General features: G+C 54.4%; 3 protein-coding genes across 3 annotated transcripts; 2 read left to right on the top strand and 1 right to left on the bottom strand.

The window, feature by feature from the left end:
- Positions 1-785: 785 nt before the first annotated feature.
- MDM12 (Mitochondrial distribution and morphology protein 12) lies at positions 786-2,093 on the bottom strand (the record flags this gene model as incomplete). The annotated part of the gene is made up of 1 exon (XM_049373831.1): positions 786-2,093. The coding sequence occupies one exon, from the start codon at positions 2,091-2,093 to the stop codon at positions 786-788; it is 1,308 nt and encodes a 435-aa protein (XP_049235971.1).
- Positions 2,094-9,019: 6,926 nt separating this feature from the next.
- CAT1 (catalase A) lies at positions 9,020-11,290 on the top strand (the record flags this gene model as incomplete). The annotated part of the gene is made up of 2 exons (XM_049373830.1): positions 9,020-9,250; positions 9,299-11,290. The coding sequence occupies 2 exons, from the start codon at positions 9,020-9,022 to the stop codon at positions 11,288-11,290; spliced, it is 2,223 nt and encodes a 740-aa protein (XP_049235970.1).
- Positions 11,291-12,335: 1,045 nt separating this feature from the next.
- On the top strand, positions 12,336-16,575 carry J4E87_002190 (uncharacterized protein; the record flags this gene model as incomplete). Its single annotated transcript, XM_049373829.1, has 4 exons — positions 12,336-12,551; positions 12,604-12,950; positions 13,190-16,446; positions 16,559-16,575. The coding sequence occupies 4 exons, from the start codon at positions 12,336-12,338 to the stop codon at positions 16,573-16,575; spliced, it is 3,837 nt and encodes a 1,278-aa protein (XP_049235969.1).
- Between the last annotated feature and the right edge of the window lie 422 nt (positions 16,576-16,997).

Below are 16,997 nucleotides of genomic sequence, written 5' to 3'. Positions count from 1 at the left end.
GTTCAACGACCGGTGAGGTTGAATGCACAACATCGTATGTGGGTATCATTGGCGAAATGCATACCTGTATGCCAGCAAAGGGCGCATGCAGCCAGGGTGATTACAATGAAGGCGGGAATGGCGGGAAACGAGGGACAGGATGCGGCATCGATGATCAACACACATGATAACAAGGTTGATGGGCAATGCGCTAGTTGACGGGACACAACCGCGGTGCGAGGCTTGTCTGTATGGGCCCGATGCCGACGCCGACGGGTAGTGATCTTGACAGGCAGGTTACACTCGCACTAACGGCTCAAAAGAATGCTTCATTTGTCCTTGTCCCTGTTCTGAAGGTACCAACGTGGCCTAACTCCGTCACACCCGCTGTCAGTAACATAGCTGTCAAAATGCCGTCCCTCATCGCTTCTGCGGGTGCCCATAGTGACTGCAAGTAACCCACGTTCTCGGAGCGTCTGCCGTATGACCCTTGTAGTGAACACAAAGGAAGGGCTTGCTACAAGGCTCTTTGCTGCCGTGAGACACTAGTTTTGTCACTCGGGTGGGGAAAAACGCTGTTGTGTGACCCCGAAATTGTATGCATGCATGCCGTGTGTTAAGGTCCATAATGGACGGATGAAATGCTGTGCTCGAATGAATCCCATCCACCGTTGGCGGTGAACAATGCCGATGCGGAATGTCACATCGCCATTTCGTTGCTGAGGCTGGCTGGCTGTACATGTAATGTATGTAGCGCATGCAATTATACATACAATCGCTCTTTACGCGGAGCGACTTCCAGAGCTCTAAACGAGGAACGTCCAGAAACTTGGATAGACAAACTCATCTTCGAAGATGCGCCTGACCTGCTCTAGCACGAAAGACTCCACCTTCCCGACATTCTTGAGGACCTGCTTTCCACTGCCCTGGCCACCTATCTCGCTTTCGACTTTGATGTTTTCCAGCAGACCTCCGATCTTGGGTCGTTGCACAGGCCGCGGGTTTTGGCCTTGTGCGTCTGTTTGGAGACCGTTGAAGCCGGTCTCGCCGCCGACTAGAGCATCTGCGTCATCTGGTGACAAGAAACAGAAATGGGCCCGCTTTTTGATGTATGCCAATATCGCAACACCGTCAAAGGTGAGTCCGGTGATGTTTAGCTTAAGAGGAATGCCGACAAAGCTTGGCATCGGGTAATCCAACAGTATTTCCGCTGTCAGTGACATTTTGATGTCGCCGGAGTATTGCACATGTGTCACAACCTGTATGTCATCAGGACTCTTCTCACGCATGCGGTGAGGAGACGCAGACGGTGTCCGCGCATAGCTATGCTGAGAAGTACCGTCGTCTGATCCGGCAAAGGACGGCCTCTTTCCATCGTCCTGTTGGTGCCTTGAGGAAGGCCTTGAACTTGGATCTGGGTGAGATTGCGGTGTGAGGGTTAGCGAGTTCATGGACGCTGCGTTCCGCAGACGCATATTTGTTGGCGTAGTTGGCCGACCGTGAGGGTTCTCAAGCCAATTATGCAATTGCGCACCAGCTACAGCAGCAAGAGGCGTGGTAGCGCCGGAGAGACCTGCACTCAAAGGTAGATGGAAGTAGTTCATATTGGAGGTGCCACCAGGGATGCCTGGCGTGAGCGCTCCATGAAAGAATGGGCTGCCTAGTTCGTTGGGAGCCAATGACGCGCGTTTCGTGGATGGCCGAGGAAGAGGTTGAAAAGGGCGTAACCTCGTCTGAATGGGAGTGTGTTCCTCCAAGTCTACCTCTCGGCCTCGTTCCCTAGAATGGCTATCCCTTCGTGAACGACTGGGTGGGTTGCTGGAGTCGCGTGACTTGGCGTCATGCTGCGTGTCGCCTTCCTCTGGCCCGTCCCCTTGTTCATCTGGGTAGTCCTCATCATCCTCGTAAAAGTCAGGTAGTGGGTCGCATATGTCTTTAATCTCAATCTCCGGGGGTACGCTGCCGAAGTCGAATGAGTGCACGTGAACTGAGCGGATGAAGCGTGGCAGCGTCACCTGCTGGAACCGGTCGTGGATGAAGGCGCGTATTGTCTCAGCACGCGCGGAGCCCTCTGCACCGCCTGTGATGGTGTCCCAGTTGATATCAATCGACATGGCTGCGGAGTGGAGGTTGGGGTTGTCGATAGAACATTGAAACTCGCGGCTGCCGAGGCCGAATGAGGAAGCGACTACCGGGCCGAGCGCACAAACGACGCCGAGCCGTCGAACCACTCATCATCCTGACAACGAAGTCATCGCTTGCGCATCTCATTTCTTCACGAAACGTGCGGGTGTGATGAGCTATTCGCGTCTGCATCAACACCCTGTCACTCCTCCGACCCCGAGCCGACTAGACTCAACACTTCATAGCGAGACCCGCTGCCGGTATTGTCTCAAGTTGGCACAGGATGCGACTGCACTCGCGAGAAGGTCGTCTAATTGATGAAGCGAAAGGAGCCGCTTTGCGTCGCTGCACGTACTAGTACAAGCGCCTTGCTGCAGATCGACCATGTGATGTCTCGCGGAATCAAGAGCAAGGGATAGAGTGGTACTCACAAGGGTCGGCACTGGTACATGCAAAACACCCACCACAGGGGATTAATTAGACTGAAGATGCCAATTCAGAGGGGCCACGGCGCTCTCGAGTGTCGATTCAATCAACCATACTAGCTTCAACAGCGTGGCGAGAAAAGCCTGATGGGGCCGGTGCACAATCACACGCATGACAAAGGACGCTATTGCTGCGTCTATGTGGCTCAGTCTTCGGTTGAACCGTCAAGGTGGTCAGGCTGAATGCCTTCTAGAAGACGCGTTACCCGGTTGGCTGCAGATGACCAGTGCGGAGCTTGACGCATATCAGGTGCCAATATACAAGAGTCTCGGTTATTTGGCGATCTGGATACATGTCTGCACAGGCCGCGGCTTTGCTGTTGGTCACATGAAAGCACTGCACTCACTTGGACTGGGTTTACTGCGAGAGTATTCAGGCGGCCATGGAGGCTGAGATACATGTGGCAGCATGGCTGGGAGAGACGCCTCTAAGCTTACGGCGTTGAACATGCTACGGCCCGTCCCTCAGCATGATCGGAGGTGTAATAAGACAGCCATATTTTGAGCATCATACGACGGCGACGCTCCTGTTCCCAGGTTGAGACTTGTGCCCGGTGCACATGCTAGCATGTGCTGCATGACAAGACTGGAGCTTGATTGATGGCATCCTATCACGGGCTTAGAATAGACGGTGCCTTGACCACGTCGTCTCGTTTACCTGGGTATTAGTGCAGGGCTGGTATACAAGGGAGTCAGACCCAATATACAGAGCAAATAGGCGGCTCGCGTGATTGGCGCAGCTCGCCGACGTGGTTCGAGAGCTACATGAAATGTGATTGATGGCATCGCAGAGGCCGTAAGCCAGGGCGATTGGCGAAAAACGGCATTGCATATGTTCCTCATGCGTGATACTGTACCGCAGATCAGCGCAGATTGATTGGGCCGCGACGGTCTCGAGATCCGCGGAGGCGGCGCAATAGAAGAATGGGCTCAACAGATGAATTATGGCAATCCGAGAGAGGACGAAGTGCCCATCTCGGATGCCCAGGGTTTGATTGACTTGCTCGTATACTGGCCGTTTCCCCTCGTGTCAACGTCGCGGAGCGCCAGAGACTGCAGACAGAGATATAGTGATAACAATGACAAGATAAGAAGAGAGAACCGGTGCGGTTCGCCGTCGGCGCATGGCGCGACAATATTAGGAGAGCGTGGTATCCATGTAGTAAGAAAGCTGCCGAGTGGCACGAGTAAGAAAGTGTCTCGCAACACCAGCCTGTATCCAAAACGCCGGACTTGCGGTGCCCACAGTCCAATTAAGAGACAACACCCAAAGGGGACCAATACTTTTTTGAAATCCGTGACGCCGTGAAATGCAGTCCTAGGGCTAGAGCCTCAATGGGGAGCTAGCTGTGTATCAGGGCCAGAGAGTCGCGCGACGAGAAGCTAAGAGAGAGGAGGTGCTTGGAATGCGAGTGCGAAGGCGGGCTCGATGCGGGTGACTGGCTGGCCGTGATGGGGTATCGTGCGAATAATTTGACGGGAGTACACTATAGGACGAGGGGGGTTAGACACGTGTGACGCGTAGGGTTTGGGGAGGGTCGGGCGCACCTGTCTCAATGGTCGCATCTATCACACTTCTCGTCGTGCTTGACGGTCTTGGTGTTGCAGACGCCGCAAGGAGCTGTTCTTGACGTCGCGCATGGCGCCTTCTCAGCAATCTCGTGGCCGCAGCCATATTTGTGTACGACCTTGGTGCACATGTTGGCGGGGGCCGGCGAATGGGGCAGGCGCGGTCGTACGGCGGGGGTAGCGCCTTCTGCAGCGGCGTGGGAGACGAGGAAGGCGGGGTGGCAGCTTGGGGGCGCTGATTGGCTGGCGGACGGGAGCTCTTTCTTCTTGCAGGTGAGGGCGAGACTGCCGTGCGGAGCGCAGCTCAACGGGCTCGCGGGGAAGCAGAGGAGAAGACGGAGTTGGAGCAGGAAGAAGAAAGGCAGGCCAAAAAACAAGCGTGACGCGGAGAAGATAGGCGGCCGGCGGAGGTATCAAAGCTTGTTGGCGGGCGTGGGATGGTGCTGGACTGGTCGGGGAGGAGAGCAGAAGAGCAGCAGCAGGGTAGGTCTACTTGGTCGAGCGGGTGAGGAATTGGTCGGAGCGTCCAGAGGGGATGCAGCGGGCAGCGTGGAGAGTTTTATAACTTCGACATGGCAGCGAGCCAGTCTGACGGTACGCTCCAAAGCTCTTAGATTACCTTCGCTCCCGTTTGCAACAAGACGCGACAGTCTTGTACAGCCGTTGGCTCCGTGCGGAAAGGCAAGCACATACATACGCGGAGCTACTAGCCTTGACGCCTAGCTGCAGCCAGCAAGCCAGCATCGCATCAGCCAGGGTGATCCCGCCTCCTTGTCGAGCGCCAGTGCTGTGACCAACACGCCGTGAATGGCCCAATCGCCGTGCCTGGACACCCGACGACCGTTGCTCTCCTCCTTCACCTGCCCAGGGTCTGCACACTTGCGGAGTCAACCCGGCACTTTGCCAGGAAACACCCGCTGCGCCAGCTCCGATGCTCGTCCATTTCCATTCATCTGCGCCTGAGGTACTTGGATACCACGCAAACAGGACATGCAACGCCAGCACTCTCGCGGCGGCAGCAGGTTCCCTTGGCTGGTCGGATGAGGGCCCCGTGCATCAGACCATACAGGGCTGACTCTCTCGTCTGCATCTTACTCGTACGGTACAACATGTGCTGTTGATGGACGTTGACCTCCACTACTGCAACAGTCCGTTCGTTACAAGGCTAGTTGCAACATTGTGCCAGACGGATAGCCGCATGCTCGCCTGTGACGCCAATGTGGATATCGCCAACTGACCTCAGTCGCATTGTCGGCGGCCAGCGCCCGAGTCTGTTTGCGCGTCCTGACTCACGCCTCGACTCAAGCAGAAGTGGTCGTCGACCAAATAAACGCACCCTGGTTCCTGTCGCGACCGCACATCGCTGGCACATGGCACCCTTGTGAATGCAATTCGACATGATGAAAACACGCCCGGGGCTCTACAGTCCTCGTCATGCGCTGTCGATTCCAGCGCGACGGACACCACGGGTGGAACATTGGAGGCAATAATAAGGGCCGTCCTTGCATAACGTCAACGCAACTCCACGACAGCTACCTTAGGGCGAGGTCAAGTGAAGCGTCTGCTGTCGAGTCTAGTTGTTCGGTGGGCCAAATTTGGACGCAAGCTTTAGCGTAGTGATTGCGACCTACGCCCATGAGTCGAGACGAGATGGAAACGTCCTCACCTCAGTCGCCTACCCAATTTAGAACCCTGGCACCAAACGAACTGCGGATTGCAAACATCTAGCCGACATCACGCCCGTCAAATGAGCCACCACGTCAGCGCCGGTATGAAGGGGATCGTGGTTGAGCCGGCTTGCGCAGCTGGCCCGTCGCTCACCAGACGTGATGACTGCCCGTCTCCACATCCCGGCAACAGTACGAGCAGTCACCTGGAGCGCAGAGCCATCCTACACGAATGGACACGTCCCCTTACGGACCGCGATCGAGATACAGGCGCTACTCGTCGCATGCTGTGTACCTAGCCTGTCAAAAAAATGTGTTGCACAAGCAGTCTCCAACGGGCGACAGGGGTAGTTTTGCGCGCTTCGCCCGACGCGGCCTAGCGTCACGGCCCGCTCTTACCTGATCGACTTGTGCGACCTGGAGCTCCACAAGTGCAGATGCGCCGTCGGTGATCAAAAAGCAACGCGGACTGTTTCGTTTTGCGAGACGCAGGAATCAAGTCCGCGCGACTGCAGAACTGGCGCGCAGAAGCAACCTACGTCTTTCTACCTGCAACAATCCTGTAAAGTCTGTTGCCCTCGCCTGGGGGCTATCGCCCACTTGGGCCAGGGTTGTGTTTCGGCAGATCCATCCACGTTTGAGGCACGGAGGCTCGCGGCTGTAAGATTAAGATGTGACTCGTTTTCCCCTTTGTGTGTGGCTTGTCCCACGTCTCCACGCATCACAGCAGCCTCATGTCACCTGCTCCGGCTGTTGCTCGGCAGTCGACCACACTCGAGAGCTGATCAACGATCAGCATCGTCCGCAGATCAGTGCAGTACAAGGTGGAGATTACGAGAAGAGCCACACCAGTGCCCATGCGAGTGCCGGCCGATTCACGCACAATTCTCAAAGGATCACTTGCGACTCAGCGCCGTTCAGGTCAGCCTGGCGGTAATCTCCAGGATGCGCATCTCGGTTGCGCTTACCACACGCGAAGGCACTAGCTCAGGCCACGCTATGCCACGGTGCGCTTGTGACAGCGGCCCTATCCTTACATTCTTCCGCTGACCACAAAACCGTTGGCAGCTCCTCTCGCTAGCATTCCTATCAGGATAGCAATTGCTAAGAGGCACAGCATGCCCCACTCCACCTGTACATATATCATGGCCGCCGCCATGACTAGCACCAAAGCCATGCGTCAACCTCGGCGTACGCCTGATCAGCAACTATGAGGACCGGGGCTGCCCCGCCTCATGACGGACAGGGTGTCTCGTCTACTCTCGGCACCGTTATGACTTCTTGGTTATAATCGACGACATCATAAGCAATCTTACATGTTGTTGAGACTCTTCCCTTGTCAGCTCATCTACAGTACGGCCTGCATCCGAAACAGAAAGCTCGCTGGCATAGGGTGAGAAAGAATATAGTTGCACATGCAGCTAGGATGCAGCTCCACAGGAGATGCATCCATGGACAGCGGTAGTTACCGGAACCCAGCTCCAGAGCCCATTGCAGCCTCACGGTGCGTACAAGCTCCGCATAAATGTTGCTCATCTATATCCGTACTCGAAAGCATTGGACACTGAAACCGATAAAGCTTGTGGGGTTAGCAGCAGATCATCAATACTTAGAAAAGCGGCCAAACGGGCGTTTTGCGCACCTTTTCAGGCAGCGACAACATGAACGACATAAGGGTTATATCGAAAGTGCCTGCCTTAGCACAAGCCAACGGTTAGTTCACTGATATGATAAGATATAATTTGGATGTTCGCATTCCTATCACCCCTCTAAGCGAAAGCGAGGCTTAGGCTACTGACGTACCGGTTCCATTGCCAAAATGCCGACGAGAGAGTTTTTCCGCCGTTTGACAACTGTAACTTCCGGAAGCCGCGGAGGCCTTCGGTATAGATGCAAGGTACAATTGACACGCACAATGCCTGTCGATCATCAGGCAAAGCGACCGAGCAGGCAATGCTAACCACTGCAAAACGTACTCGTGGTTCATTGGCGGAAGGATTGTCCGGAACATCACGGCTCATGGCGGATGCAGGATGCGGCAAGACCATTTGCTGCTACTAATTTGCGAAACACCATCGGCAAATAACATAGATCAGCGTCAACACATCGTGACTTTGGAGATAAGCCAGTCGCATATACACGCTGTGCAAAATAGGCTAGCAGATGATTTTGTGAAGCGCGCTATCAACGCTTCGCAATCCAGTGGCCTACTGTGCGAAAAAGCAACCCCGGCATTAGCGTAGAGCGGCCTACTCGAGTTGCATGAAGCTGCAAAGCGAGCATTGATCCAGGAAAAGTTCCGGACGTTATGTGTGGCTATAGACGCGTAGTCATCCGGCTTTCGCGGTTCGCCAAGATCAGGTCACGCGGCGGATGTGCGTTTCGCACGCAAGCCAACGGTCGTCGTAGTGTCCGGCGTTAATGGTGAGTTGCTAGCTCTAGGAAAGTTTGTCGGGGAAGATGCGATACGTTTTAGGAGCCAGGAGCGAGTGCGAAAGCTTATGTGCCGGACCATGCGTAGCCCGACGCAGCCTGAGAACTCGTCTTCGTCGCCCTGAATATTCTGGACCTTCTTCTTGCGATCCCCTCCCTTCGCGCCTGAAGCTCTCGCAGCCCAGAATATCGTGATGATCTGTTCTGGCACATGCAGCTGGTGGGGGCGGTGCGGGGCATCCACACGTGGGCCTCTTAACGGTTTTCCATCATTGACGTCACAGCAGGATATTTGCGAGCAACGGCATTTTTCACATTCGCGGACGACTCGGTCTTGGTTCGCTAGAAAGAAAATGTAGTGGCGGGTTCCAGGATGGGCTTCAGCAAAGGCCATTTCTCAGCATGCGATTCTCGAATGGCAGGGACTAGCTGCCGGGTACATGGCAAAGTTGAGTCTCGCGTGGCACATCGGCATCGCTCGGCAGTCGATGCAAACGTTCAATCACGATGATCGAACATCATCTTCTTTACCATTGGCTGGGCTCCACATACTCCACTTTCAAGCGCGTCGCAAACACGCAGTCGCTGTCCTGATGGAGCTGTACGGTAGAAGCATTAGGCAACTCCAAGCCGAACACACGTCGCTATGACGTCGAAAAGTAAACAGTCCCGGCAGTACAAAGACGGGCGCGGCGCGCGCAGCAAAGGGCCACCACACCGATTGACATCGCCAATCGACTCAATCTTTGCACACTCGACAAAATGGCGTCCGAAATCATAGGCAACGTCGCAGAGAAGGCCAAGGGCCTCACTGGCGAGAAGACTGGCAAAATGGCCCAGCTCGCAGCCGTCACCAAGGATGTACACGACGACAAGTGGCGCATCACCAGCGACTTCGGTGTCAAGCAGAACAACACCGACGACTGGCTGAAGGTGGCGACCGATGACCAGACCGGTCCCTCTCTTTTGGAGGACCACTTCGCCCGTGAGAAGGTATGCAGACCAGATCTGGCCACCAAGATTGAGTAGTAACAATGTTAGATTCACCGCTTCGATCACGAGCGCATTCCCGAGCGTGTTGTCCACGCCCGTGGTTCCGGCGCCTTCGGAAAGTTCACTCTCTTCGAGTCGGCCGAAGACGTTACTTCAGCTGGCGTCCTTACCGACACATCGCGCGAGACCCCCGTCTTCCTACGATTCTCCACTGTACTGGGTAGCCGTGGCTCCGCAGACACCGTGCGCGATGTTCGCGGTTTCGCCGTAAAGTTCTACACAGAGGAGGGCAACTGGGACATCGTTGGCAACAACATTCCCGTCTTCTTCATCCAGGACTCCATGAAGTTCCCCGATGTCATTCACTCCGGCAAGCCAGAGCCTGACTGCGAAATCCCCCAGGCACAAACTGCACACAACAACTTCTGGGACTTCCAGTACATGCACCCAGAGGCGACGCACATGTTCATGTGGGCCATGTCCGACCGTACCATCCCCCGCTCATACCGCATGATGCAGGGTTTCGGTGTCAACACCTACACACTCGTCAACGCCAAGGGCGAGAGGAGCTTTGTCAAGTTCCATTTCACACCCGAGCTCGGTGTACACAGCTTTGTGTGGGACGAGGCACTCAAGATAGCTGGTCAAGACCCTGACTTCCACCGCAAAGACTTGTGGATGGCTATCGAGAGCGGCGCCTACCCCAAGTGGAAGTTTGGTATCCAGGTTCTCCCAGAGTCTCGCGAGCACGACTTCGACTTTGACATTCTGGATGCTACCAAGGTCTGGCCTGAGGAGCTGGTGCCTATCCGATACATTGGTCAGCTCGAGCTGAACCAGAACCCTGACGAGTTCTTCACCCAGACTGAGCAGGTCGCTTTCTGCACAAGCCACATTGTTCCTGGTATCGGCTTCAGTAACGACCCTCTCTTGCAAGGACGCAACTTCTCCTACCAGGACACTCAGCTCTCTCGTCTGGGTATTAATTGGGAAGAGTTGCCAATCAACAAGCCAGTTTGCCCCGTCATGAACTTCAACCGTGACGGTGCCATGCGCCACACCATCACCAAGGGCAAGGTCAACTACTGGCCTAACCGCTACCAGACCGTGCCCCCTGCCACCGAGAAGGAGGGTGCTTACATCGACTACCCAGAGAAGACCGCCGGTATCAAGGCTCGCATGCAGAGCAGCAAGTTCAGGGAGCACAAGAACCAGGCCGAGCTCTTCTACAACTCCATGTCGGAGAACGAGAAAATGCACATGAAGGACGCTTTTGCCTTTGAGCTCGACCACTGCGACGACCCTGTGGTCTACAAGCGCCTCTGTGAGCGTCTCTGCGAGATTGATCTTGAGCTTGCTCAGACGGTTGCGGAGATGGTTGGTAGCGATGTGCCCACTCAACAAACTCGCCCCAAGCACAACAAGAAGGCCAAGGGTCTATCGCAAATGGACTTCATGCCCGAGAAGCCTACTATTGCCACCCGCATGGTCGCTATTCTCATCGCTGATGGTTACGACAAGGTCGCTTACAACGGCATCAAGGCCGCCCTGACCGCTGCCGGCGCCCTTCCCTTCACCATTTCTCCCAGGAGAAACAAGATCTTCGCCGAAGGTGAGGACAAGAGCAGCTCCGGCGTTGTAGCAGACCACCACCTTGAGGGCCAGCGCTCCACCATGTACGACAGTGTCTTTGTGCCCGGTGGCGCGAAGTCCATCGAGACCCTGCGCAAGAATGGCCGCGCTGTTCACTGGATCCGCGAAGCCTTCGGTCACTTGAAGGCGATCGGCGCTACCGGCGAAGGCGTGTCGTTCATCAAGCAAGCTGTCGACCTCCCCGGTATGGAGTTCTCGGCTGCTGCTGATGTTGTCAACAGCTACGGTGTCGTCACTGCTGGTCAGGTTCACGCCGATAGCTTCAAGGAGGCTGTCAACATGGCCAAGGAGGCCAAGGACTTCACCAGCGCGTACCTCTTCAGCATCTCGCAACACAAGAACTTTGAGCGTGAGACTGCGGGGCTTAACCAGATGGCTGCCTACTAAGGCTTGATGGGAAGAGAATGATGATGATACGAGGCCAAGAGATGCTTCCTTTCATGAACGTAGATAATTTTCAATGATACCACATGAACAATTTTACAAAAGATTCCAAGCCACTCATGTTCCTTCTTAAGCTACCAAGATTATATTCTATGATGCGAGAGCAAACGCCTTCCATAAACAGCAGAGATGGCGTCCATCATATCCAACTCTGTCAGCATCTGTAAGCGCCGTCGCGGCTTTCACACACTTCGACTTTTTCTCTATGTTCCCATTAACCCAGACAAAGCATCGAGAACGATGCGAGGGTAGTACACTTCGAGGTTGGTTGCACGTCGACTAACTAGTGTACATGGCGTATCGCTAGAGCAGAAGCTATGCAAGTCCAGGGAGATGAGTATGCGATCCTGATGAATAGCACATTGTCAAGAGGGCAGCTAAACCTCAATATGGGGATGAGTCCAAGTTCGCGTTCTCCGTATCTTCTGCAGCTCAGCCACACGCCCCACTTTCGGCTAACCCCATCTGGATGCGCAGCGAGAAAAGGGCGTTACAGCAAATTAGCGCTTACGAATGTGCGGCCGTTTCTTTTCGACCCCGACACTGAACTTTACGACGAGTCCGAACATCATCACTATTTCGCACTCCTACATTAGACACGCCTTGAGAATATATAAGGCGACTGGAAGGATTTAGGAGGTTTGCCAAATCCCGCAGGTTTCCCAGCGCCACAATCGCGTCTCGAACGACCGCCTTGGCGGGGTCGTAAAGTTACCGCGAATCCCCACTAATCGTCTGACCGGTTGCCTAAACCTTGGATCTCCATCGCCCTTTCCCAGAGCTGAAGGGCTGCGTGGATGACTCCGAAAGCGACTGCAACACTCGTGGGCGCAGCGCCCTTTGATCTAAAATACTGAGCGACAAGCCTCAGGCTCCTGAACACTCACTTTCCATCATTTTCGCTCACGCTCTTTCTTTGAGCCCGTGATTGCTAACCGTCTACTACGTCGAAACTGAACGCCCTCTGACAAATACACCACACATAGTCATGGACCATCAGGGCGCAGGTTTCGCCTTTGACACCAACATGGATTTCAGCAACATGTTTGCGACGCCGCAGCAGCAGCAGTCGTACACGCCAGCGGATAACACTTCTGGCTTCTTCTTCGCTGACGAGGGTATCGATACTTCTGCATCATCATCTTTCATTGATCCGGCTGTATTCGAAACCAACGCTCAGCAGTGCACAATGCAACAAAGTCTGGTAAGCTGATTGTTCATTTCGCCATATTGCATACTTGCTAACCATGCAGCAGACCTTGGATGACACCTCGGCGACCCCAGCATGGATGGCACAGCTCACACCTGATATGCAGCTCCAACATACTGCGAAGGCATACCCACCTACACCACTTCACTCATTTGATGCCATGTCTACGCAGTTTAATGCGCTTGGCAAGCGGCCGCTGCAGCTTGAGACGCAGGACTACCCTCAATCTAAGCGTCACGCAAGCTTTGATTTCCCATTATTCCCAACACCTCCTGCAACAACGACATCCAGCTGGGGTCTGGAGGCGACCCCGCCCGTGGCCGTAGAAGGTCTTCCAGATGAGGCAGCCGATGTCTGCGCAACGTGGTTCCATAAATACAATGTGCTGCCCAGGTAAGCTCATGACCCTCCGACCAAGATTGTTCAGTCAGACGGATACCACGGCCAGAGGGAAGTCTGTCCATGCATTTATGGGGTGCGCGGAGCTGTGCTTCGTGGTCATCTCCGAGTCATGCACACTCTCATGTATTCCACTGGCTGGCGACTCCCTCCTTAGCTTCGATGTTGTGTAGTACATACGTGTTTGTAAGACCAGAGTAATGTTCATCATGCTAACAGTTCAAAAGCGATAGGCACATAGACTCACTAAGCCAGCTCACCGGTGAGCCTGCAGATGCCATCCGAAGCTGGTTCGGTCAGCTCCTGAAGCAGGGCATGGGTGGCAGCCAGAGCGATTCGGCCTACAAGTCCCAAACGGCACTCATCCAACAAGACCGGCAGCAGAAGCAGCCAGAACTCTTTTGGGATGATCAGACGTACCAAACAGAGCTTTCGGGGGCGTACACTGCTTATGGGAACACGATACAACAAGCACTCGGAGAGACGGTCACCCCCAGCTCGTCACCAAATTGCGACAACACCACCGTCACCACACAGCCAGTCACCACACGGGGTAAGAAACGGTGCACACCTACCGAAGACCTGGAGTTGCTCGGTAGGGACCCCAGAAAAATTTACCAGTGCACTCGGAAATGCGGCAAGCGGTATGGCCGTAAGAATGACTGGAAGCGGAATGAGGAGGAAGGCTACCCATGTAAATCATGGGTCTGCAGCCTGTGTACAGTTGGGGGTGTCGATAACGTTCGACCGTGCTTCAGAAAGTACCACTTTGTCCAGCATTTCCGCAATATCCACCCTGAGATGAACGCGGAGGACTTCGACGAGGCCAGCACCGTGTACTCTGAGACCGAATTCCCACGCAAGTGTGGATTTTGCCGACATCGCTTCGAGACGAGACAAGAACGAATAGATCATATTGCGGATCACTTCAAGCAAGGCAAATCTATGCTTGACTGGCGCGACGAAGAAGACAACGACAGCCTCGATTCCGCAGACGACGACAATGACGACGGGCCAGGCGATGGCGGCTTCGGTGGCAAGCCTTCCCCTCAACCGCCTTTCCATCCACAGGGTGACGATGGCTCCAAACACACTGGCTCGGGCGGCAGCGGCGGTTCTGCAGGCCAGTCATCAAGCGGCGGATTCTTCCAATTCCAGCTCTCACAACTCGGTGAGAGCCAGTTGTATTGTGTGGACCAACTTATCAAACCCACTACACTTTCGCCGAACATCTCTCAGTCATCGATCTCACCTGAAACGGATGCAACAGCATCGCTCGGCGTCTCAACTGACCAGCAACTACTGCAAGTCAGCCACATTGCGACAGAGGAAGACCACAAGAATGCTATGGCCAGCGATGTGCTCTCCCAGCCCATGAAGGGTGAGCTTCTAAACCCATCGCCGGGCAGTAGAACGGATGCTCGACTATCAGAATACCCTCACTGGAAGTATTCTAGGGCTGACGTAGCCGCTGCTGCTCCCGGTTCATCTGCCGCACCTCTCTCCAGCCCACGATATGGAAACATTCCGCTTACCGAAGGATCATGGCACACGGGTCCGACGACGACGTCTACTCAAGACAATACAGCCATGACACTATCCAGGACAGAGATACGTCCAACAACAACATCATTCCTAAGTGTCAAGCTCCTGGGCTCCGGAGGCTTTAGTACAGTCGACGAAGTCGTACATCAGCAAACGGGACTCCACGTCGGTCGCAAGACACTCAAGAATCGTGACCAGACCGCGATTGCAGAGCTCAAGAAGGAAGTCAGCGTTCTTCAGAAGCTTCGCCATCCTCACATCATTCGATTCCTTGGGGCCTACTCTAGAGGCGACAAGATGTCGATCCTTCTTTCACCTGTTGCGGAGACAACGCTTGCAGGATGGCTGCAGCGAACAGCGCTGCAGAAGCCTGCCAACCTGTCAGAGACCATTACCAAGATGTTTGGCTGTCTTGCCTCGTCAGTGAGGTATCTCCACGAGCAGCGACCTGTTGTCAAGCACATGGACATCAAGCCTCAGAACATTTTGATCGTAGAAGGCGATCAGGAATTCCCACACGTGGTGCTCAGCGACTTTGGTGTTAGCTCCGCAGAAGAAGTGGGCGACGACCAGCGCAAACCGCTAACACGTCAATACATCGCCCCTGAAGTCTTTGAGGGCTTTACTCGCAAGCAGGCAGCTGACATATGGAGTCTTGGTTGTGTCTTCGCCGAGATGGCGTCTGTATCATTCAGCCAAGGCAACACGGAATGGTTAGCTTTCCACAAGACATTCAGCGGTCGTACTGGCAAGCACTACTGGCAGGACGTCTCCGGTATACAAGACAAGCTTGCCGCATTCTTGGCTGAGGCAAATACTACGACGGAGCAGACCGTTGTGCGTACGCTTCAGACCATGTTGAATGCCGATCCAGATGAGCGGCCGGACGCACGATCATTGACCATGATCTTTACTCCCGCACCATGCTGTCTCAACTGGCCGAACGACAAGGCGACATACCCTGGCCCACAAGAGGAACTCGGTGGAGTAGAGACGCTTGCTCACCAAGGCGGCGACGAAACCTGCTGCCATTCCCACGCTCACGGCAAGACCAGTACTGAGTCAGAGCCTAGCCTTTCGAATGCAAAGAGCTGGCTAGACGAGTGTACACACACTCACGAAGCTTGTCACCATACAGCTGAGCGCGATGCCAGCAACCTACCCACACGTCTGATCGAGATTCTTCCGGGAAGTCCGGGTGATGCAATTCGCGCGAGAATTGTTCAGACCGACAGCCTGAAGTCGTCTACCGAATATGTCGCTTTGAGCTACGTATGGGGCGAAAACCAGCCAGTACTCTCCAGCAGCACACTGCTGAGCATGCGAAGTGAGCTGCCTCTAGAAACACTCCCGATCACAGTCGCGAATGCGATTGCGACAGCACACCGCCTGGGCCACAACTATTGCTGGCTAGATTCACTATGTGTGCTTCAAGATTCGGAAGAAGACAAGCAACAAGAGTGCACGAGGATGGCGTCCACCTTCCGTAACGCAGCACTGACAGTCGTACTTGACCAGTTGACCGGCGAAGTGGTCATGTCGGGCATACCTGAAAAGAACTACCCAGCGTCCTTACTTGGATCAGCAAACAGCACAAGCCCGACTCCAGGTCGACAGCCGGCCTCTACCTTGCTGCCAGCTGGCATCCTGACTACACCCAACTTCGGCTGGGATACACGTGCATGGGCGCTACAAGACCGCCTACTCAGTCGACGCTTCCTCCACTTGGGTGAACAGTTGTACTGGGAATGCAACACGCTCAAGGCTTCTGAAACCTTCCCCCGCGGTCTCTCAGCACTAGTCTGGGAGAAGGTGCATACGGAATCTGATCAAGGTATACCGTCTATGCCAATCGCTGCTGCAAATGGGAATAGCAAGAGCAGCAATGCAGTCCAGCTGATGCTGAACGGCCTCGACGACGACTATCTGGACAATCGGAAAGACGGTACGTCCGATACCAAACATGTTCGCTCTTCTGCAAGCACCGAGCCGCATCACGCACTTCCATTGGCAATTCCTTTGCGCGAATGCCAATCATCACACAAGCAAGGCGATAGTGTCTTCAATGGGATAGAAGGCGACCAAACCCAAGGATCGCAATCGATTTCCATGTGCCAATTTCGCAGGAGTGGGAGTAAGAGTGGGAGCCGTCGGCTCAACAAAGCGTGTTTTCAGACGAAAACACTACCTGGACAGAACCCAGGCGGAGGGGAAGATGAAGAAATGAGTGGTGGAATTGCGAATGGGAATGCATATGGGAACGCATATGGGAACGGGAATGGGATGACTTAGGTCGCTGGTTTGCACACACTCGTCTCTCTTTCTTCAAGGAAAGACTCGAGATTGGTTTCCTATTTTCTTTGTTATGTTGAGTTTTATGAGTGCTAGTTTATGACCATGAATCAATGTGTTGATTTCATCTACTTCACAATTGTGCCATGCTGAGTGAGTCTTGATTTGAAGAGAACAGTTCAGTAAGAACATCATCGGGTGGCA

The sequence above is a fragment of the Alternaria ethzedia genome (genome assembly GCF_023757985.1).
Source record: "Alternaria ethzedia strain BMP 0044 chromosome Unknown scaffold_4, whole genome shotgun sequence".
Classification (NCBI taxonomy): Eukaryota; Fungi; Ascomycota; class Dothideomycetes; order Pleosporales; family Pleosporaceae; genus Alternaria; species Alternaria ethzedia.
Note: the sequence above shows the minus strand (reverse complement) of the source record. Positions and strands in the feature narration are given on the sequence as shown.